This window comes from Leucopleurus acutus (genome assembly GCF_964270905.1).
Source record: "Leucopleurus acutus genome assembly, chromosome: 7".
NCBI classification, from domain to species: Eukaryota; Metazoa; Chordata; class Mammalia; order Artiodactyla; family Delphinidae; genus Leucopleurus; species Leucopleurus acutus.
In genome coordinates, this window is record NC_139150.1 from 64,561,626 (window position 1) to 64,584,817 (window position 23,192).

The 23,192-nt window shown below is 43.2% G+C and overlaps 1 protein-coding gene across 2 annotated transcripts in view; it reads right to left on the reverse strand.

Annotated features, from left to right (window-relative positions):
* Positions 1-7,377, reverse strand: part of TTC39B (tetratricopeptide repeat domain 39B) — a gene marked incomplete at its 3' end in the record, with an annotated part of 131,524 nt that extends 124,147 nt beyond the window's left edge. The window contains exon 1 of one of the 2 annotated variants that reach the window (XM_082842853.1): positions 7,306-7,377. In XM_082842853.1, coding sequence (XP_082698979.1) covers positions 7,306-7,347 — 42 coding nt within the window. In that variant the 5' untranslated portion in view covers positions 7,348-7,377. The remainder of the gene's footprint in view (positions 1-7,305) is intronic. The other variant, XM_082842854.1, reaches the window with a different exon arrangement.
* Positions 7,378-23,192: the final 15,815 nt, after the last annotated feature.

Below are 23,192 nucleotides of genomic sequence, written 5' to 3' on the forward strand. Positions count from 1 at the left end.
GGCCTCCTTGAGGAAACCATCCCTGATTACCCATTCCCTCTCCCCACTCCAGGTGAGATGCCCTCCTCCGTGCTGCCAAAGCACCTCGGCATCCCTCCTGTGTAGTTCTCAGCACAGATAACTGCATCTATTTGTTTACACCCCCACCTCCCACTAGACCATCACTTAGGGCAGGAGCACCTGGCATAAAACCCGATACATGAACTTAGACTGAATAATCTTCTCCTTCACTAGTTACAATCAGACCCAACAAATATACATAGTGCATCATTTCACTAAAATATTTTAAAATACAGGTCCACAGATCTCAGCCAAAAAAGCTCTTACTACACACCCAGTCTTTCAGTAAAGAGCTCAAGACGCATAATGGCATTATGAACTGCCAGGAAGTCAACACGTCAAGAGTCCCTTTAGAGAGGTGTGGTGACCTAGCCAGTACGGCCGACTGGCCAGAGTCTGGGGATGTGACCGACGCCCACTAAGCACAGGGATGGAAGAGGAAAGTTCTGACACAGTGACCGAGGGGAGGTTTGACAAAGGGAAGCTCTCCCCAGGAAGCCTCTCAGCGCCCAGGCGAATCCCCGGGCACTCCTCTCCTGGGAAGTGAGCACACAGTAACTTCAGGAGACCTGCCTGAGCTGGCCACCGGGGCACCTGAGACTGGGGGCCGGGGGACTGTCAACAGACAGCCAGACGGAAACCACTAGCCTCTCAGAACTCACAGTATCCAGTTCACACGGTGCATAATTAGTAACAGCACCCGTGCGCAGGGAGCTAAGATAGGAAGGAAAGCAAACAGCTAACCCAAGGAAGAACTGATTCCTGTCTAAGAAGCACGCCTGCACCTCTGGACTTGAGGGGGAGGTAGGAGGTGTGGGGCAAAGGGGACGTGAGCAGAAAATGAGGGCAAGTTTCACTGAGAAAGTAGCATTCCCAGAACAGATGGTCTTTCAAATGATTCAAAACTGAACATTCAGGGGACACGGTGGCATGTCCACCGTGTGGCGCACGTGGTGGCGCAGTGGTTGAGAGTCCGCCTGCCGATGCAGGGGACACGGGTTCGTGCCCCGGTCCGGGAAGATCCCACATGCCGCGGAGCGGCTGGGCCGTGAGCCATGGCCGCTGAGCCTGCGCGTCCGGAGCCTGTGCTCCCCAACGGGAGAGGCCACGGCAGTGAGAGGCCCGCGTACTGCAAAAAAAAAAAAAAAAAAAAAAAAATGAACATTTCAGGAAAATTGCTTGTTTGTTAACCTGAGCTGGCATCCAGGCTGACGACGGTAAGCTGATGCTATTTTTTTCCTCTCGCTCACCTGCAGGACCAATTTACAAACATCCTTTCCTAACCTTGCCCAGATTCATCCACTCATAAGCAAATGGCCGTGCTCCCTCAGTAAGGAAAGTCACAGTGAGCCAAGCAGGTGAGTCAATTCTGCATGAGGTCCTTCCCCACCCTCCACACCCACCGGAAGGCTGAATCCTACCCAGTTGTCTTCTTAGGTGACAGCACCGCCAGCCAGCCAACAATCATCTCTTACCGGCTCCTCCCTTCCGCCCATTCCACTGCCCCTCCAACTAGGGAACAGGCCACCAGGCCAATTCCTCCTCCGAGTCCTCCCTGAGAAGTCCCTCCTTTCTGGCCTCCTCTCTCCAACCCCAAGACCTCTGCTCCACTCCAGTCCTCACCACCTCCCATTCTGAACTGTCGCAACAGCCTCTTGCCCTTCCTGCCACCACCCCCAGTCTGGCTGCACCAACTTCACCAGACTTAGCTTCCTAAAATAAATAATTGTATCACTCTTGCCTAGTTAAAAAGCCCTCTGGGTCCCCATTTTTTAGGAGATCGCAGCCCTCCAAGGCACTCCTCCCCATATGCTGAGCACCCTGCTGACCGCAGGGCGTGCTCTCATCCCCGCCCCATCTCAACTTCCACCCACGCCTCTGCCTTATTGCACTTGCTCCACCTAGCACACCCTTCAAGATCCAGTTCAGGGAGCCGGATTCTTCCAGCTCCATTCTTCTTCCTCAGAATTGCTTTGCCAATTCGGGCTCTTTTGTGTTTCCATACGAATTTTAAAAGTTTTTGTTCTAGTTCTGTGAAACATGCCATTGGTAACTTGATAGAGATTGCATGGAATCTGTAGATGGCCTTGGGTAGTATGGTCATTTTAATAATATTGATTCTTCCAATCCAAGAACACAGTATGCATTTCTATCTGTTTGTGTAATCTTGGATTTCTTTCATCAGCATCTTATAGCTTTCAGAGTACAGGTATTTTGCCTTCTTAGGTAGGTTTATTCCTAGGTATTTTATTCTTTTTCATGCGATGGTAAATGGGATTGTTTCCTTTATATACATACTACTATATATAAAATAGATGACCAACAAGGGCCTCCTGTATAGCACTGGGATCTATACTCAAAATCTTGCAATAACCTAAAATGGAAAAGAATCTAAATAAGAAAAAAAAAATATATATATATATATATATATACACACATACATCTGAATCACTTCGCTATACACCTGAAACTAACACAACATTGTAAATCAACTATATTTTAATTAAAAAAAAAATTTTAAAGACCCAGTTCAAATACCACCTCTTCTTTAAAGTCTTTGCCAGCCGCTAAACGAGGGCAACCAACCATTTCTGTTTGCACCTGTTGTCCTGGAGTAATTACTGAAAGCAGCACACTGACTTCCCCAGGGCCCTGCTGTGGATGATAAATTATATGACCCTCCTACCTAAAATCTACCCTGACCCAAAGACAGCACTCGTTACTTGTGTAACTGTGTCTTTTGCTAGAGCGTGTGTTCCTCAAGAGCAATCAAGCCATCTTATCTCAGTATGGACTTCCAGCACCTGAAGACTGCTGCACCTGGGGAGGTGCTCAATGAACACTGATGGAATGAAAGAATGAATCTGATACGAAGAAAACTGTAGCAATCAGTTTTATCTAAACTTCATCTAAAAGGCCAGTGGGGAAAATTTCTAAATCAGAATTAGATCCAAAAAGTCCTGGGCCAAAAATTCAGGCCATGAAAGCATTTGTCACGTAAACCATTTCTTTCCGTAATCCAGTGTTTCTCAACTTTTTTTCAATATTGTCCTCCTGCCCCAGGAGCCTTTTTAGACATTTTTTTTCCTAACCACATTCCCCATGAAATGTTAATAGCACAGAGATATATCTGTACTTTATACATAAAAGAGCAAGTATAAAGTTTATTCTTCTTATATAATAATGGGTTCAGAATGGCAATAAAAATGTTAAGTCGTGTTTTAAAATTTAAAGCTATTAACATTAAACTTTGTATTTGCTGAGTAACTTTTAATGTAACTTTAATGTAAAAATGTGATGTATCAAATTATACATAAAAATTGCCAATTTCTACATAATAATAGCAATGTAACCAAATTTTTCAAACTTTCAAAACTGCTATTTTTCCAGAAAAGGTAAAACAATTGAAAACAAAATTTTCTTAAAAGTTATTTTTCATGAACTTAACTCTTGTTTTATATGAGAAAATAATTTTTAACTTATCCAGCTGCTACATATTCATTCAGATATCATCAATAGTTTCTCTTTTCAATACTTGGCATAGTTATTAGTGGGTTGAATAATTCTAATAGGATTAAAGAATAAAATATAAAGTACTTTTATTTAATTTTCAAATCCCAAGTCACACACAAAGTAGTGTGGGTCAAACATAAGCACTTAACAGCCACAAGGCAGCCAAAGGCAGCCCTAAGGGATAAGGAAGTCACCAACAGAGATATGGCTTCAGGATCAAGCTATTGATGGACAGAGAGTTCTCCAGTCATAGCCATCTAGTTGCCATAGGTTTGTAGTAATGACCCTGCATACATTCTGTATATCTTCCATGAACTCAATGTCAATGTTGCTTGTGTAATACCCAAGAAAAACCAATGAGAGAAATTTAAATGTTAAGAAGTAAGATTTTGCCCACCAAGCTTTGAAGGGCCACAAACCATCTGAGAAGTTTCTGCCTCCCTCCAGAACCAATTTTTGCCACCCCTGAGGCTGCAAGCCCTAACCTCTGTGTTCCCACGTTTATCCTCCTAGCACCTAAAGAAAAAAACAAAAAACAAAAAAACAAAAAACAAAAAACAAAAAAACAAAAAAAACAAAAAAAACAAAAAACACCAGTTTACCTAAGAAAACACCCCATCCCACAATGATAATAAGGGCCCCTCTACTACCATCATCTCCTTGGGTACTTTTAAAGAAAAGGGATTCCCATACTATTAGCCTTTCTCCCAAACAAAGGAGCCCCCCACCTCTAAAAGTGTAGACTTTTGGAGCTGGAAGAACACTCAGGGCTCATAGAGCCCCTCCATCTTCAGATGAGGAAACTTAAAAGAGCCCTAAGAGGTAGAGAGACTGGCTCAATCAAGGTCACTATATTGTTATAGACAGAGACCTTGTCAGCCTGGGTCACTGTTGTATCTCCAAGCTAGGACCAGGCTTGGCACATAACACAGTCAGATGTTTGCACACTTAATGAATGAATGGCTATTGGGCAAATTAGTGACTGAGCTGAGAGCCCAGTTCACCTAATTCCTAACCTACCACTTTTCCAACTACACCAATTTGTCCCTTAACTTTCCTAGCATATCAAATAGTGGCCTCAAAGACTATCAAATTTATATTGTTTGAAAAACTTCCCAGCTCTTTTAGTTTCACACATCCAGAAAGTTGAAGAGCAGGGTCTTGTGCGCTTGTGGTAGAGTGCTTCAGCCCACTGAAAGTGAAGGACTTTCCACAAATAAGTCAAGGGTACCCGGTTGACAATGCATCACTTCTTACTTGCTTACCCTGCCTTGATCTCTTTTCTAGAGTTCTTGTTCACGTGCCATATCTCCTTACCCAGACTGAGAACCGTAGAGAGCCAAAACTGCCTTCTGTTTCTAAGACACCTACTAAGTTTAAGCACGAAGCAAATGTTCAATAAATGTTTGCAAAATTTATTCCAATGGAAATGGTGCACCATGAGGAACAAAAGTGGATTTGGCATGAACAAAAAAATTCTGATTGTACTTTGCTCATTTCCTAGGACCAGTAGAGTACCTAACATGTAATGGGAGCCTAACAGTTACTGAATTTTAAAAAACAAACGAAAGATATGGCAAAAACTGAGACGTTATTAAGCACAGTCTTCATTCATTCAATAAATTCATTGAATTTATTCATTCAATAAATACGTATTACCACGTATCTGTGTGCCAGGCTCTCTGCTGCTCTAAAACCTAATTTCCCCCACAGAGCCAGAGCCCTCCTCCCTAGCAAACGCATGGCATTAGGTTCACCTTGCAGGCTGTGGGCACAGCTAGGGTAGCCATGTCTCAATATGCCCAAGACAGTCCCAGTTTACACCTACTGTCCAAGTGTTCTCTCCCAACAATGCCCTGGTCTAGACAATTATATCACCCTAAGTGTAGCAAATCTTTTTCAACAAGAAGCCCAGGGATTCAAAAATTTCACTCCACATTTACTAGCTACTCCCAGTCCCTTTCTTTTGGCTGTGCCATGCAGCATGTGGGATCTTAGTTCCCCAACCAGGGATCGAACGCATGCCCCCTGCAGTGGAAGGGCAGAGTTCTAACCACTGGACTGCCAGGGAATTCCCTACTCCCAGTCTTGTTTCCTTATTTCTAATACAGGCATAACACATTAAACTAAATGGTTATAAATAGAAAAGTGGCTGGGGACAAGGCTGGGACATCAGATTGAGACTACACTGTAGAGAGCCTTGCATGCCAAGAACACGGATACATAATTTAATATACAGCAGAGAGCGATAAGAACCTTTAAAGGATAAAGTGAATGTATAGTCAAAGCACTATGAGTGTTATGATGTTGGTTACAGAAAAGATCTAAGACAGGAGGAATGAAAAAAGCCGGCTCCAGGTCGTACCAAAAAGACAGCCTAAGGCTGTAAATAAAGAAAGGCTGTCACAGATGAAAACGGCAACAAATATGCTATTTCATCATTTGCCTTTATGTGTAATTTTAAAGTTTCAACAATAGATGCAGCTATGCAAGCTCTAGTTCATTGATCTGTGGTCCTGATACCCTCCTTGGAAGGCACATGTTGTAAGGAAGCTTCTGGACAGTCAGGCTTGCCCTCCTGTCGGCCAGTCGTGTAAAGGAGCTGGAGCTCGGTTTTTGTTTTATTTTAAGTGCTACATTTCAAACATAGTATTCGTTGTCAGAAGAGTTTCCCGACACTGAAAGGGATGGACAGGAAGCTTAACCCGCCAACTCCAGATCTTCCACTATTGCATCATTTGAAACTAAGCCTCCTCAGGCAGCGACTTGTAAAATTCAAGTCAGGTAAAATGGCAGCAGCAGCCGCTGTGGGTGCTGCTCCTGCGGCCGCCGCCGCTGGCCTCAACTTCAAGCGCCGGAGAGCGCGTCTCTCCGGAGCTGCCAACTGCTCAAAGGAACAGTCGATAAATCAACAGGTCCTGCTCGCCCGCCCGAGGGTGCTCAGACCCGGGCGCGCCAGCCACAGAAGGAAGTGGCTAATTATTTAAAGACAGTCGAGACCACTAGAGGCCGGAGTCGGCTCTCCAAGCGCCTTCTCTCCGTCCACCACCCACACTGGGAACCTGCTGGGAAAAGGCCCGGGCCCCGTACACGGAGGGGAAAGCACCAATTCCTGGGCTGCTGCTCCAGGTCCCTAGCCTTCCAGCCCCTGGGCAGCCCTGCACTGCCCGCGGGTGCAGACACTCTGAGGGCTCCTTTTTCCTCCGACTGTCCCCCTTCTCTCATCGATTGCAAGCCTTTCTGTTCTGCCACTGGAAACTTCCAGAGAAGGTGAAATTCCCAGGTCAAGAGACGATTCTACAAACTCTAAAGGGCCAATGTCGGGACTTCAGAGTCAGACCTCATAAAGCCTAGGCGTCCCTGGTGAGGCTCAGTACTGCTCTGTACTGCGGGTCCTGCGCTCCCGCGCGTTCGCACCCATCCACCCGCTGGCCGGACGTGGTGTCCTCCGATCCGCAAGAGCCCACGATGCCGGCGCCCGCAACTTCAGCAGCGCCTCCGCTCCGAGAGCCGCAGAGACACTCCTCGCTCCAGCGAGGACAGACTTCCCAAGGCCTCGTGTCCCCAGCCGCAGCCCCTGTCCGTTCCCCCGGGCGGGAGGCTGCAGGTCCCAGACAGGGAACCAAGGGGGCGGAACCTTGACCGTCCCTGCCGGACTCGCTCAACCCTGCCGAGCTCGCTCATTCCTCCCGGGCTCCAGGGGCAGTGCCCACACTCCCCACCAGCCAGTACCTCGTCCGCTTCCAACTCTGCTCCGTTGCCTACGAGCGCCATGTTCCTCCTCCGGCTGCCGCCGCCCAGAAACCAAACAGGGAGCTCAGAGCCAACTCAGTTTCTCGGCTCTGGGTTCAGCCCAGCGCCAGCAAAGGAGGAAGAGGGTGGCCCCGCGCTCCCGCCGGGTCCCGGGCGGGGCCAGCGCGCCGCTGGGCGTGTGCTTTCCCCGCCCCCGGCGCCCGCACACCAGAAGAGCATCTATTCCCCGAGCCGGCGCCGGGTGGCGGGCCTCTACACAAGCTCCGCCCCCTGCAGGCCTCGCCCCGCCCTCTACGCGGCTCTGACTAGAGCAGCCAATCAGATTCCCCAACGCTTTTCCGCCTCCAGACGGCATCCACTTAGGATCCACATGGGAGGGGTCATTGCGTGGGCGGAGTCACCTCGTGGGCGGAGTCACTGACGAAGTTCGTTGGTCTGGCCCACTCTCTGGAAAGGCACCTGAGAGTACCAGCTACCAGTACTCTGTGGGGAGGCCTGGAGCCAAGAGAGCGCTGGGTTAACGAGGCCAACCAAGGTCAAAGCCACCTAACCCTGATGCCCCTTTGAACCGTCCACCTGGTCTCTGGGCCAGTGCCAGTCCCCTTCCCTCGCCAGGTGCGCACTGCATCTCGCAGATGGTGAGGCCAGAGAGCAGCCTTGAGTCAAGGTCACAAGTCACCCAAAGGTCTCTGTCATTCCACCTGTCCAGACACTAAGTCAGGGACATCATCTTCAGATACAGGAATGCTGTGTTTGCTTCTGTGTATGGTTGAAAAATAACAGAAAAACCACAGGACATATATTTATACAACTTAGAGCTCCTCTACCCCTCCTCCCAATATCCTGTCACGATGACCCATTTTGTAACCCCAAACATATGTACATAATTCGTGCTTGAACTATAAGATCCATGAGGGTACGGATGCTGTTTGTCTTCTTCAAAACTGTATCCCCAGCACCTAGAACAGTGCCTTACGCGTGGTAGTTGCTCAACAAATATTTGTTGGCTTCGTTTAGAAATTGATTCCTGCGTATAACACGTAAGGTAACTGAACTATCCAACCGAAAAATTATAAGGGTATTTGGTGGGGGGGGGGGTGGTCAGCTTTATTTTACATACGATAAAATTCACCAAGTTTAAGTTTGTAATTTGATAACAGATGTTTACAAAACACCATTCCAATCATGAAAACACACCCAAAAAGTTCCCTGTGCCTCTTTGCTGTCAATTTCCTTCCCCCACTCCCTGGCCTCTGGCAACCACTGATCTGCCTGATCTGCTTTCTGTCACTCTCTTTTTTTTTTTTTTTTTTTTTTTTTTTTGCGGTACAGGGGCCTCTCACTGTTGTGCCCAGCCGCTCCGGGGCATGTGGGATCTTCCCGGACCGGACCGGGGCACGAACCCATGTCCCCTGCATCAACAGGCGGACACTCAACCACTGCGCCACCAGGGAAGCCCTGTCACTCTCATTTTGCCTTTTCTAGAATTTCATATAAATTGTATCACAGAGCACATGATCTTTTGTGTCTGGCTCATGAAGGGCTATTTAATGGTCATCCAGTGACAATTATAAAAATTGCTAACATTTATTGAGTACTTATTATGTGCCAGGATTATGCTGGGCCCCTTGCATAAATTATCTCCTTTACCCTTCATAACCCCATGAAGTAGGTGCTGTTAACTTACAGATGAGTGAAATGAGGGTCAGAGAGTTTAAGTAACTTGTTTGAGGTCAGACAGCTATTAAGGAAGTAGGGATGCCAGAATCTGAACTTCAGCAATCTGACCTTAAGGCATGGTGGTAACCATTGTTCTGCACTGCCTCCAGCCACCACCTTCCCTTTCTTTCTCCCTATTTGTTTCAGTAGATCAGCTGCCTGCACATGTCTATTACACATACTTTCAGTGAGTCACCTTAGCATCCTTGAAACTTGCTCTACAATTTTAATGCGTCACTATGTACCTTTATACTAGAAAAATAAAATGGCTTCTACCCCACAAGCAACATGGAAAAAAATGGATTAGATTATGGTGACGATTGCACAACTCTGTGATTTACTACAAATCCTTGAAGTGTATAATTATAATGGGTGAGTTTTATGGTCATGTACATTATATTTCAATAATGCCACTTTTAAAAACAAGTTAACACATTCTTTCAGCACTCTTAGAATCAGATATGTGGAGCTAGAAAGGACCTAGGGGTCATTTAATTCCAATACACCTGAAAGTTTCCATTCCTCCCCCAACCTCCTGTTTATGCTTAGCTTTCTGAAGCTGGATTTCCTGTCTGGATCCAGATTCCACTCTGTATTGCTCATGCATGATTTTGTTTTTTAAAGTTCTAAAATTTAGTTGGCTCCTAAATTAATATCACATTATTTGACATTAAACCATCCTGTGGTGGCTTCTTCCTCTCCTGTATGCTTTATTATTGTCTTTCAAATTTCAACTCCTCAAATTTTGAAGAGGTACAAAAGAACTTGGCACTAATTAGTGGCATGATTATGTTATAGTGAGAATCAAGTTTAATTTTTCAGAAATCATTCTTTTTTTTTTTTTTTTTTTTTGCGGTATGCGGGTCTCTCGCTCCTGTGGCTTCTCCCGTTGTGGAGCACAGCCTCCGGATGCGCAGGCCCAGCGGCCATGGCTCACGGGCCCAGCCGCTCCGCGGCATGTGGGATCTTCCCGGACTGGGGCACGAACCCGTGTCCCCTGCATCGGCAGGCGGACTCTCAACCACTGTGCTACGAGGGAAGCCCCAGAAATCATTCTTATAGATAAAAGCTGGTAATTTTTTTAAATGAGAGATCAAATCTGAAGCCCCGTATACTTTAATAACGATTAACTTTATTTATTTTGGGCTGCATTGGGTCTTCATTGCTGCACACAGTCTTTCTCTAGTTGCGGTGCACAGGCTTCTCATTGCGGTGGCTTCTCTCGCTGCGGAGCACAGGCTCTAGGCACACAGGCTTCAGTAGCTGTGGTGCACGGGCTCAGTAGTTGTGGCTCACAGCCTTAGTTGCTCCATGGCAGGTAGGATCTTCCCAGACCAGGGCTCGAACCCTAGTCCCCTGCATTTGCAGGCGGGTTCTTAACCACTGCGCCACCAGGGAAGTCCTGCCCTGTGTACTTTTTTTTTTAACATCTTTATTGGAGTATAATTGCTTTACAATAGTGTATTAGTTTCTGCTTTAAAACAAAGTGAATCAGCTATACATATACATATACCCCCATATCTCCTCCCTCTTGCATCTCCTTCCCACCCTCCTTATCCCACCCTTCTAGGTGGTCACAAAGCACCCAGCTGAACTCCCTGTGCTATGCGGCTGCTTCCCACTAGCTATCTATTTTACATTTGGTAGTGTATATATGTCCATGCCATTCTCTCACTTCGTCCCAGCTTACCCTTCCCCCTGCCCGTATCCTCAAGTTCATCCTCTACATCTGCATCTTTATTCCTGTCCTGCCCCTAGGTTCTTCAGACATTTTTTTGTTTTTTTAGATTCCATGTATATGTGTTAGCATATGGTATTTGTTTTTCTCTTTCTGACCTACTTCACTCTGTATGACAGTCTCTAGGTCCATCCACCTCACTACAAATAACTCAATTTCGTTTCTTTTTCTGGCTGAGTAATATTCCATTGCATATATGTACCACATCTTCTTTATCCATTCATCTGTCGATGGGCGTTTAGGTTGCTTCCATAACCTGGCTATTGTAAATAGAGCTGCAATGAACATTGTGGTACATGACTATTTTTGAATTATGGTTTTCTCTGGGTATATGCCCAGTAGTGGGATTGCTGGGTCGTATGGTAGCTCTATTTTTAGTTTTTTAAGGAACCTCCATACTGTTCTCCATAGTGGCTGTATCAACTTACATTCCCACCAACAGTGCAAGAGGGTTCCCTTTTCTCCACACCCTCTCTAGCATTTATTGTTTGTAGATTTTTTGATGATGGCCATTCTGACTGGTGTGAGGTGATACCCCATTGCAGTTTTGATTTGCATTTCTCTAATGATTAGTAATGTTGAGCATCCTTTCATGTGTTTGTTGGCAATCTCTATATCTTCTTTGGAGAAATGTCTGTTTAGGTCTTCTGCCCATTTTTGGATTGGGTTTTTTGTTTTTTTGATATTGAGCTGCATGAGGGGCTTGTAAATTTTGGAGATTAATCCTTTGTCAGTTGCTTCATTTGCAAATATTTTCTCCTATTCTGCGGGTTGTCTTTTCGTCTTGTTTATGGCTTCCTTTGCTGTGCAAAAGCTTTTAAGGTTCATTAGGTCCCATTTGTTTATTTTTGTTTTTATTTCCATTTCTCTAGGAGGTGCCGCCCTGTATACTTTAAATGCACCCCACTAGATAAGTACCATTCCTGTTTCTGAGGGAGCCAATTATGAACACTGAATGAATAAGTGTGCTCTAGCCACTGGAACATCTAATCAAATTTGCTGCGCTCATGGCAGATGCCAACTTCCCCTTCCCGCACATGTGTGATTCCTCAAGATTATGAATCACAAATATAAAACAGATTTTTTCAAATAATAATTAGAATGAATTCATTTTTGTAACAGAATTCCCCTTGACAGTTTGCTGATAATGACGTACCCTATCAGTCAAATGAGATTAGTCAAGTATTCATTTCCCAAAATAACCTAGCATAGGGGTTCAGCAACAGCAGTGTCTGAATTTGTTTCATTTTGAAGATACATCTACTGGTAGCTGTTTAGGTTTCAGATTAAATCTAATATTGCAGACAATCTAATCGTTAGTATTCTTAAACCTGTTACCCTTAGCAGATGTAAGGGTTTTTATGTTGATACTTGATTCAAATAAAAATTGCCTCTTTATCATTTGTGTCGTAGGAGAGAGAATGATTTTGCACTTAGAAATTAAAATTTTCAGGTGCTTGTATCATTGTAAGTCATGTATTTGTCAATGGCTTTGTCTCACATTCATATCTTAGCTCAACATGGGAACTTCCCCTTCTAAATTACCCCTCCCTCTCCATCACCTACTATCGTGTCTTCCTACTACCTCTTAGCATTTATCACTATCTGAAAATATCTTGTTCATTTATCTGTTTACTTGCTTATGGTCTATCTCCCTCAACAACAACCTCACATACACTGTAGTGTAAGCTCCATGAGGGAAGGAACCTTGTGTTTTGTGTATACAGCAAAACCCCAGTGCCCAACACTAAATGGATATGTCATAAGTGGTTATTGAGTGAATGAATGAAAGTATATAAAGTTCATAGTACACAGAGCATTTTGTTTAGACCTTGAAATACCAATGCTTTAGCATAATGATTTTTTAAAAAACAGAGAAAACCAGTAATAATGAGGGAGATTAAAGAATGCAAATTACCTGAAATCTGAAAAGTAAATAATGTTTTTCATAGGGTGATGTGGCAGGCATGATGACTATCTTTAATGCCTACTCATTGTTTTCAAAATTATACAAGAGCTAAGTACTTAGAGGTCCCTCAGTGACGTAAAGGAGATTAATTCAGGTCCCTGAGAGAGGCTTAAATGCTAGGGGAAAAAACCTCATCATTTAGTGGAGGCTGAAATTCTCCTTTAAGAATATCCCTGCTCTAGGCATTTGGAGCTGGGTAAACACTCATTTTGCCCTGTTTATCAGTTGTTCACTTTTTCACACACACATATACCTATAATCTTTCCAATCACCTTCCTATTTATTTTCACTATATCTCTTTAAATTAGATTAATCTCATTTTTTTCAGATGAGGAGAGACCCACAGAAGAGAAAAGTGGAACAGAGACTAACTGCGGCAATATGAAACCTCAGAGTGCAGCGTTGAGGACTTAAAAACAAGAATAAATAAGGAATCTGTGGCAGAGGCGCTCTTTGCCACCTGCTATTTGTTCTCCCCTTGTTCTATTGGTAAGAGAACCTGATTTTATATAAGGCAGCATGGTGTCCAGCTAAAAGATGGCATTTTCAAGAACTCCTTTACAACTGGGAATAGCCAATGTAACTAAATTCCAGTCAGTGAAATATATTATATTTGACTTCCAGGAAGGCTATTTAAAGGGAAAGGACTGAACAAAGGCACGTGGCACTTTTACCCTTCTACCTCTCATCCTTCCAACAGCCTGGAACAGACATGATGGCTGGAGCTCCTGCTGCCCTTTTGGACCATGAAGTAATACCTTGAGAATGGAAGCCATAAACTAGAATAGTGGGACAAAAAGACAGAAAGAGTCCAGATTCCTGATGACTTTGGAGCTACCACACAAGTACTTGACCAGCAGCCTCCAAATTTCTATTATTCTCAATTACTATTAATTATATTAATTTCTATTACTATCTTGTTTAAGTCACCATTATACTGAGTTTTCTGTTAGATGCAAACAATCTTAAATGTATATGTGTAAGTATCTAATTCAAAGTGTTATTAGATGTTCTGGGTTCCCATATGCCTTCCCACTGATTTCAGCTGAAGCATTTGGAACTTCTAACCCAGTGTTGGATTGGAGTAGCCTACTTGGAGTAGTTTTGCACCCCATGCACACCTTCTTTCCTGAAGACACCTCCTTCAAGTCCTCTTTCTCGGGGTTCTGTTGTACTTTCTTTTCTGGCATGTTTCCCCTTACATTGCTAGAATCCATTATTGTCCTACAATCCAAATATTCTTCACATTCTGAATAATACTAGCATCTTTTTTATGATAAGAAAATTGTATTTCATGCACAGTTTTAGTAAACCAATAATTATCTTTGGCCATCTTCGGCAATTCTATTCTCATAGCCACTTATAGGCCTAGTACTTACAACACTTCTGACTGAGCACTTTGGATTTATATTAGGCAATTCCGACACTCACCGAGAAGAGTCAGATACAAACGTCCTCCCTAAGACCTACACATAGTAACATCTATATTCTAAAATCAGTTTTGACTCAGCACTGCAATGTAGCTCTACGTGTCTCTAAAGCAATGGCTCTCAAAGTTGAGCATGCAACAGAATCACTCAGAGGGCTTGTTGAAACACAGATCGCTGGCTCCAATCCCCAGCGTTTCTGATTAGACAGGTCTGGGGTGGGGTCCACTTGTTGCTGCAGCTGCTACTGCTAATTCAAGAACCAGGCCTTAAGAATCGCTGCTCTAAACTGTGGTGAGCAACTTGAGCTCCCCGGGCACAAGTAGCCTACCTGGCAGATATAGCCCACCCTCTAAGGGATCAAGATGAAAAACTAGAAAAGTGCTTTTGTGCTGCTACCTAGCACACAAAGACTAACATTAACGTTCCATCTAAACGAAACGCTGTGACCCTTTTCTCCTTGATATTCTTTCAACAATGAGGAAAACAATCTAAGTGGTGAAAATATAGCTTTATTTTCATGTGATTCGATAAAACCACATTCATTTCATTTTCATCAATTTTTCCTTTTGTTCAATTGACCGACGTGAAAAAGAGGTGGGTCCTCAGTGCTCCAAGTGAGCCTGATTCCCACGCAGATACTGGACCATCAGTAATTAAGCCTCACCTCTTAGCTCCTTGAGACCCTGATTTGTGACCTTTGAACAATCCACTTCAATTCTCTCAGCTTCTTTTGTGGGTGTCAAATATAGAATGAGGGATAAAAGTACATGACTTTCCATATCCACAAGACTACAACCCTGGGATTTAGCTGGAGTGAAGGAAGCTCTCCTTGACTCACAGTTACGACAGAGAGTGGAATGTGGTGACTGGAAGCAGCCACGGAGGTGATTTTACATGTTCCCAAGTTACCAGGTATCTCAAGTAATTTCCCCCAAAATGCCATACTAGCTAATATGCTGGGGAGGAAAACAGATTTTTAAGGGGAAATAATTTACACTATTCTCTATACTTTATACTATCTATATACTTTCATGGCTTTTTGATGTTTCTAGCTGACTTGGAATTTCCCATTGATTTCTAGAAACATACATAAACATTGAAAACTAGGCTCCAGGGTGATGGGCCTCAGGTGCAGTTTGAGAGCCTCTGACACCGCTCAGCAGTTAAGTCTGGGCTCAGAGGCAGCATAGTATTATTTCTGCACATCTGAACTGTTTTATTGCCTCCTAAGCACCTTCACCGTGAGGTGGGCAGGGCTTACATCTCAACAGATGAGAAAACTGAGGCTCTGAGATGTTAGAGGACCTGCCCAAAGTCATTACTGAGTGGGGATCAACCACATGTTAAGGCGCTTTTCTGTTTATATCCTTTATAAAGGATATAACTGTGGCCTGGAGGCTGTTTTTTGGAGAGGCTAGGAAAGCCTTAAATACCCCCAAATCTGCCTCAGTACAACAAACATACCCGAGAAACTGGTGAGCCCACCTACCACTCACCCACACCCCACAACCCACCCCTGACACTGCCGGCTGTTTATTTTGTCATTATCAGACAATTCCAAAGCCTTTGGAGACATAGACACTTGGTGAACTCAAAATCTGCACTTCATGCAGAAGGGATCTATAAAAATCATAAATGTCAAACTGTGAAGAATGCCGACACAAGTCCAGAGAAGTACCTCCTGCAGGTAACAACCTTCAACCACAAAAAATCTACCTGAGGGCACTGAAGAGAGACACAGAAAAGGTAGATTCTGAAGGCTGCTGGGGTCTCATACTCGAGAAAGAACTTACTCTGTGGCTTACTTGTTTTTTATGGCATTAGCCTGAGGAGAGCCTCTGTGATTTAATTGGTTCAAAGAACCTGAGGACAGAGTTCAGGGCAAACACAGCAGCTGGACATTGAGAGGAGATATCCAGGAAAGGGAAGTGGGGATAGGGTTTAACTCCTGGGACTATAAACTCCTGTCCAAATCTCTGGCTGACCCCTGACCCATACATCTGTGAGGCCAACTCCAAGCAGCCCAGATAAGGTTAAAAGAACTGAGCTGAAATCTCAGCAGCCACTCACACTAGGGGAAAGAGTGTTTATTGTTTGTGTTTATCCAAATTCACTGATTTAAAAAATAATCAGTCAATACTGTTCAGAGGATCTAAAAGAATCCAGCTCAAACTCCGGTGTATTTGATTCCAAAGTTATCTTTGTAGCTGCTTCGTAGCTATTTAAGTAATCTCCTTGCAAGCACTGTAGGTGGGAATAGGAAAATTAGCACGTCTTCCTTGAAAAGTTTGGCAATGACGATCCAGAGTTTAAAACCCCACAGCTGGAAATTTATCCTATAGATATACTCACATACATGTAAAACTGCTAACGCACAAGGTTACTCACTGTGGCAATACCTGTAATAATAGAAGCTTGACATCTATCTAACTATCCATCAGCAGAGAATTGGCTAAATACCTCGTGATACTTCCAAATAATGGAGTATTCTTCAGCCTTAAAAAATAAAATACATAAAAATGAGGAACCCCTTTAAGGGCTGATATTGAATCATCTCCGACATATATTATTAAGTGAAATAAACAAGGCACAAAGCAGTATTCATTGTTCTCCAATATCCTTTCACACTTCTTCCAAAATTTTTAGCCAGATACTTTCTCATCTGGAATCGACTGCCTTTTCCAGTGTCCCTTGCAGCTGGGTGTGGCCATGGGATTGAGGTCTCCTCAATGAGGTTTGAGCAAAACTCTTATGTGGCAGCTTCCAGGACCCTTCCTTAGACACAGGTATTCTGTGACCTTTGCCCTTTGTCTTCATTGGACACATCCTTCATTGGATACACTCCATCCTGCTGTCTAGAACATGGATTCTCTCATCTTGGTTCATGATTGAGCTGGAAGAAACCCGAATGCTTCTTGGAGATCCGGCAAGTACCAGCTCTGGATCACATACACTTGGAATTTTACATGAGAGAGAAATAAACTTCCATCTTGTTAAAAATCACAGTTATTTTGGGTCTTGAGTTATTTGAAGTTGAATCTAATCCTAACTCTTACGCAGGTATAAACACTGCAAGGATTTTGCCAGATCTGGCTAATTTGCCCTCCAGAAAGACTGTGCCAATTTGCACTGCAACGAGTACTATAGGAATGGGTAGAGAGCTCTTTCTGCTGCACTGCGTTGCCTCCCAGATACCAGATGCCGGATGCCAGCTGCCGGCTGCCTAATGGATCCAGAGACATGTAGAAAGGACCCATAAATGTGACCTGGACACCAGGACAGGCAGAGGTACCAATGCCAACAAGAAGGAACTTCAGAAATTGAAGCTTCCCTTACTGACACTGGTTTCAACTAACCGGCCTCTCTTGTTCTTCTCACTTTCTTCAGGTTCTAGAGCTTTGTTCTCTTCTATTCTGAGTCCCCTCCAATACCAGCCCCAGACCTATTTCCTGGTGGGAAACCAAGAATTTGGATGCCTGCCCCTCAAATAGAGAAAGAAAGAGCAGTAGGCTTCACCCAGTGTCCACGTCTCCTGCCTGCTGAATGTGGCACCGGCCAGCAGAGTGGGGTGTGCTGATGCATAGCCCTGACAGATATATCAAACAAGCAGGAAATAAGAAGATACGACCAGGAAGCAATTTAATTCTCTTTCCCACTGTCCCTTCTGGTCATGCTATTTTCTGATCCTGGGTAGAATCTTAGGTAGGTACCATAGCTTTTGACATCACTCAGGGATATTCTAGAGTCTAGCCCAGCCTAAAAATCATAAAAACCCAAACATCATTCAATTAAAAATTCCCCCACCCCATTTCAAGCTTCTGTAGAGGGAAAAGAGAAGACAGACTCTTTCTTTCCTCTTTCTCACTCTTCCTCCTTAGCTCCATCACTAGCTACAATTTTGGGATCCTCATAGGACAGAGATGTTGGAGGGTACATACCTCTAATGAGTAGTAGGTCCCAGAGATCTAATGCACAGTATAATGAATATTGACAGTCATACTATATTATAATCATCAGACTTGCTAAGAGACTAGAACTAATGAATTATTCCAACCACTAAAAAGGAGTGACAATTATGTAACATGATAAAGGTGCTAATTATCAATTGCTACAATGGCAATCATATTGCAATATATAAATATATCAAATTAACCTGTTGTACACCTTAAATTTACACAGTGTTTTATGTCAAATACATTTCAAGTCAAAATAAAAATAAATAAAAATTTTAAATGTGGTGACTCTCCAAGGCTGGAATGACAGAGATAAAGGGCACAAGAGCTCTCACTTGACTGCTACTGGTGCCCTCGTCGTGGGACAGATGACAAACGTTGATTCCTCCTGTCACAAAGGACTTTTGAGGGTTGTTTGGAGATTTCTGCAGGTATGGATTTTAGCCTCCCTCATCCCCAGTGCTTCCCAGAGAAAAATGCTTCTTTGGCAAGGGGGGGACCCTTCACTCCCACCATGTGTTCCCGGAGAATGTCTGAAGATCCTGTGAAAGACAATGTACAGTCAGCTCTATCTGTGAGCATCTCATCTGATGGTGTACAAGAAACACACACTTGTCCCGGACATCAGAGGACGTGCAGCTTGCCTCTAAGGAAGCCCTTCTTTCCGGCTAAGTCCCCAGCCAGGCTTTACATACACCTACCCCAGCATAGGCAGACACCAATCCCTCTGCCCTAAAGCTCTGGTGGATGCCTATCAAGTTTTCTGAGTGGTTTTACTGAAAGCTCCTTTGCTTGAATAGAAGGGAAGGAAGAGCCCCCACCCCACTCTCCTCTTCCCCCAGAGTGGAGTAGAAGGAGAACTTGCAGAGGACACCACCGTTCTCTCTCCTAGAATCAGCTTGACTCTTTTTATTTCAATGACCTCTCAAGAATTCTTAGCGTTCTCTCGCATCACCTTGAAGTGGATAATAATCCAAGGTCACAAAGCAGGTTCGGGAACTCACTCTCTTTGCATGTGCTACAACAGATGGCCTAGTGCCTACCTTGCTTGTAAGGGTGAAGGTGAGGGTCCTTGGCACACTTTGTTTTATTTTTAGGCCTTTGGGTCTTCAAACAGATAATACTGTTTGCCTCCAGGGAGAGAAACTGTCTGTTGGCGAACACAGGAGTGGACGGAAGAATTTTCAGAATACACTAAAGAGATACGCTGCAAAAAATGTCTCTGCCATTTTTCTGGTAGACTGCCTCTTCCTTTTAAATACCCAAAGGTCCTAGAATATATACTTCTCAAGACGTTTTTCAGCCAACATTTACATAAGAAAAAATTATATTAACATTCCTGAAATACTTTTCAGGAAAACTCTTATGTTATAGTCCAAAAACAATTGGTAGAATATTAGAATCTCACCTAAATGGTTTTGAAAAGTGTACTGAGTGTCAGCACCAGGTTTCTGCCTCAAAGATGGTGCTGATGCAGAGACACGACCGCCTGCAAAACAAATATTGTTTATAACCATACGAGTTGTTTGGTGACACGGAGCATATTTTATCCTACCAAACAGTTTAACAGTGTTTTGATTATATTTTAGGAAATTTAGGGAGCTTAGGGTCGATATTTAATGCGTTATAATTTTTCTTATTTAATATTTTACTTACTAGAGCAATGTTTCATAATCCTGCCTAAAGAGCACAAGGCTCTCTGTAATTTTTCTTTGACCCAATTTACTAATGGCTGGTCCCAGTTAGATATCTGCGTGTAAATGACTGATAACTGCAAACAATTTCTGTCCAGCAGAAAAGTTTTCCCCAAAGTTTTATTGCCCTGAATTACATTAACCAGTTTTGCATCCACTTATCAACCTCATTTTATATTCTTTCTTTCAATGACTATAGATACATATGTTTCTCCTATGCTCCTTTGAACCAATGTTAGGATCCTACTGGTTTCATTATTAATGAATTAAATACTTTTTAAACATGTGCTCACAGTATGTTTGTATTAGAGTCATGTTTTTAGCTTTCTGAAAATTCTAAAATGATAATTCAAATGTTGAATGAAGAAATTTTAGAACCACGATCATATCATTCCATTTATATGAATGGGTACATGTATATGAAAAAGAAGGAACTATTTGAAGTAATTTTTACCAAGATAGTTAACGTTAGTGGTTTTGAAACCGAGGGTAATCATCAGTTAGACCCATTAAATCTGGAACCTGCCTTCACTGATCACGCTTGCTTTAACTGTTGCTACAAAAACTTTCATGTCCGCCAAGCAGCATGTAGCCTAGACTGTAAGGTGTTTGCCTGAGGTTTTTTTTTTTTAGGAATTTGGAGTCAGCTGTGTCCAGTTCAAGCTCAAGCCAGTTAAGAATGCTTAGGACCACCGACCCTCCAACTAGGTGTATACCAGTGACCTTTTGACATCTGAGCGCCAGAAACTTCACCCTCAGAAAGTGCGAACCCACCATTTTCTGATCACGGGTCCAGTGAGGAAGCCTGTAGCTGCTACGCCTGCGCAGAACGACAATTACCGGAACTTTTTATTTCCAATCACTTTACGGCAGGCTCCCCACGCCTCAGAGAGCCCTGCTTCTTTATCCTAAAAATATCCCGAGCCCTTTGCCTTAGGAGAGATGGATCTGAGAATTGTGCTCCTATCTCGTCGCCTGGTTGCCTGGAGAATAAACCCTTTCTCGGCGGCAAACGTCGGCATCTCAGCGTTTGGCTTGCTGCGCATCAGGAAAAACATCTGGATTCAACAACGTTTTTCTCTGAGAGATGGGTAGAGTGTTTTTCATTTTCTTCTAAATACATTCCTTTACTGTTTATATTACTTTACAATGGACTTGCATCACTTTTTAAATTAGGGGGCAGGGCTTCCCTGGTGGCGCAGTGGTTGAGAGTCCGCCTGCCGTTGCAGGCGGCAGGGTTCGTGCTCTGGTCCGGGTGGATCCCACTTGCCGCAGAGCGGCTGGGCCCGTGAGCCATGGCCTCTGAGCCTGCGCGTCCGGAGCCTGTGCTCCGCAACGGGAGAGGCCACAGCAGTGAGAGGCCCGCGTACTGCGAAAAAAAAAAAAAAAAAAAATTAGAGGGAAAATAATGCAGTTTATTCTCATTGTTAATGGTAATAATGTTGTATAAAGTTGCCGCAAATACTGAATTAGCAAATACTGAGCCCTTGCTAATAGGGGAAATACAGGGTTAGTTTCCTGCAAGCTTCTGGTCACAACATTTTTGTCAGCTGATCAGTGTACGTACCCTTGTTTTATGTGTGTTTCTGTTTAAAGACATTTATATAATATATATTGTTGACTCACTGACATTGAATTCACAGACAACAGCACTATAACTTAGCCTGAGCAAAGCTTATCTATACACTTAGACACATGAGCACTGTGCTTGAGGGCCAGTTTAAGCAACAGATTCACCAACAAACAACAAGAAGCACAAAAATGCAAAAAAAAAAAAAAGGGCACTAAATAGACTACAAAAAGGACATTGGTTTTCAGCATGACAGTGAAATGAGAAAGCAGAGTATTGCCTCATGTAACCTCAGTTGGGAACGTGAGCATTGGATGACTCAAATTTTCCACTGCTTTGTACATTATAATTTAGAACATAAAATGTTAAAGTTCTATAAATTATAATTTTAGAATGTCAGAAAGCTAAAACATGACTCTAATACATATCATGAGCACACACTAAAAATCTATTTAATTCATTAGTAAGTGAACCAGCACAATAGTAATGCTGGTTCAAGGGAGCATAGGAAAGACCTTGAAAGTGCCACAAGTATTGACTTGGGGGTTACAAATAAATTTTAGCTAGTTGGTGAATTCAAAATACTGAATCCACAAATAATGAAGTTAGACTATATAGCTATTTTTTACCATTTGAAACTATAATACAAAAGAATTTTTTAAATCGCCTATGTAAGTTTTGCCTCAGCTGCTAGACTCTGAGCTCTAGAAGACAGGGATGATTTCTCATTCATAACGAAATACTAAACAGCTAGCTAAGTGCTTAATAAATGTCCTTTTCTCACCACCACCCACTTCTCTGAATGACAAACTACAGAGCACACACAAAAATTTATTCTCAGTTCTGTAAAGAAGTTCTGCTGTTTAGAAATGATCTGTCATTGTTTTTAGCCACCCAGCATCTAAAACTCTGTGGTGAGAGAACTCCCACCTAAGGCAAAGTTTACCTCCCTCTTGAAAAGCTGAAAATGCCAGACTTTCTTCCACAGCCTCCTTTGTAGCTAGAATGCAAGTTATGACCTAGGGTCCACCGATCACAGGAGCCCAACTCAGGTGCTGAATTCAAGGCTTGTACGTGAACCAGCAGGTATCCTGCAGAATCCATATCAATGTGGGTAGTGACAGTGGAAACTGCTACAAGCCATTTCCAAAAGCAGCTAGAGGAACAGTCCTAGTGAAGGTGGTCAGTGTCCAGTAGTGTCACTAGCACTGGCAACATGAACTGCAGAGTCTGTACAGTGGGACCCACATTGTGGCATGATAATGGACATTATTTCTGGTTGTGACGTCTCTAAGTTGGTTCTATGAGCCCTCTGGAAAACAAGCAAGATATCCTTTTAATTAATTCCTTTTCTGCCTCAGTTAGCAAAAAATGGTTTCTGTTGGGGTACTTCCCTGGTGGTCCAGTGGTTAAGACTCTGTGCTCACTCTAAGGTGCGTGGGTTCAATCCCTGGTCGGGGAACTAAGATCCTGCATGCCACGCAGCATGGCCAAAAAATGGAAAAAAAAAAGCAAGAAATGGTTTCTGTTGCCTACAGCTAAGAATCTTGACTGATACATATATACATACATATATGGAATTATCCTCCTAGATAACAATTTGGTCTCAATTTGACAGCTTTAACAAAGAGCAGAATTACAACAGATTAAATAATAACATGTGTTGAGCATGCACAATGTACCAGGCACTTTACTTATATTATCTGATTTATCTTATCTGGTAGATACTGTTTTCAGTATTTTTTTATGGAAGTATAGTGATTCACAATGTTGTGTTAATTGCTGTACAGCAA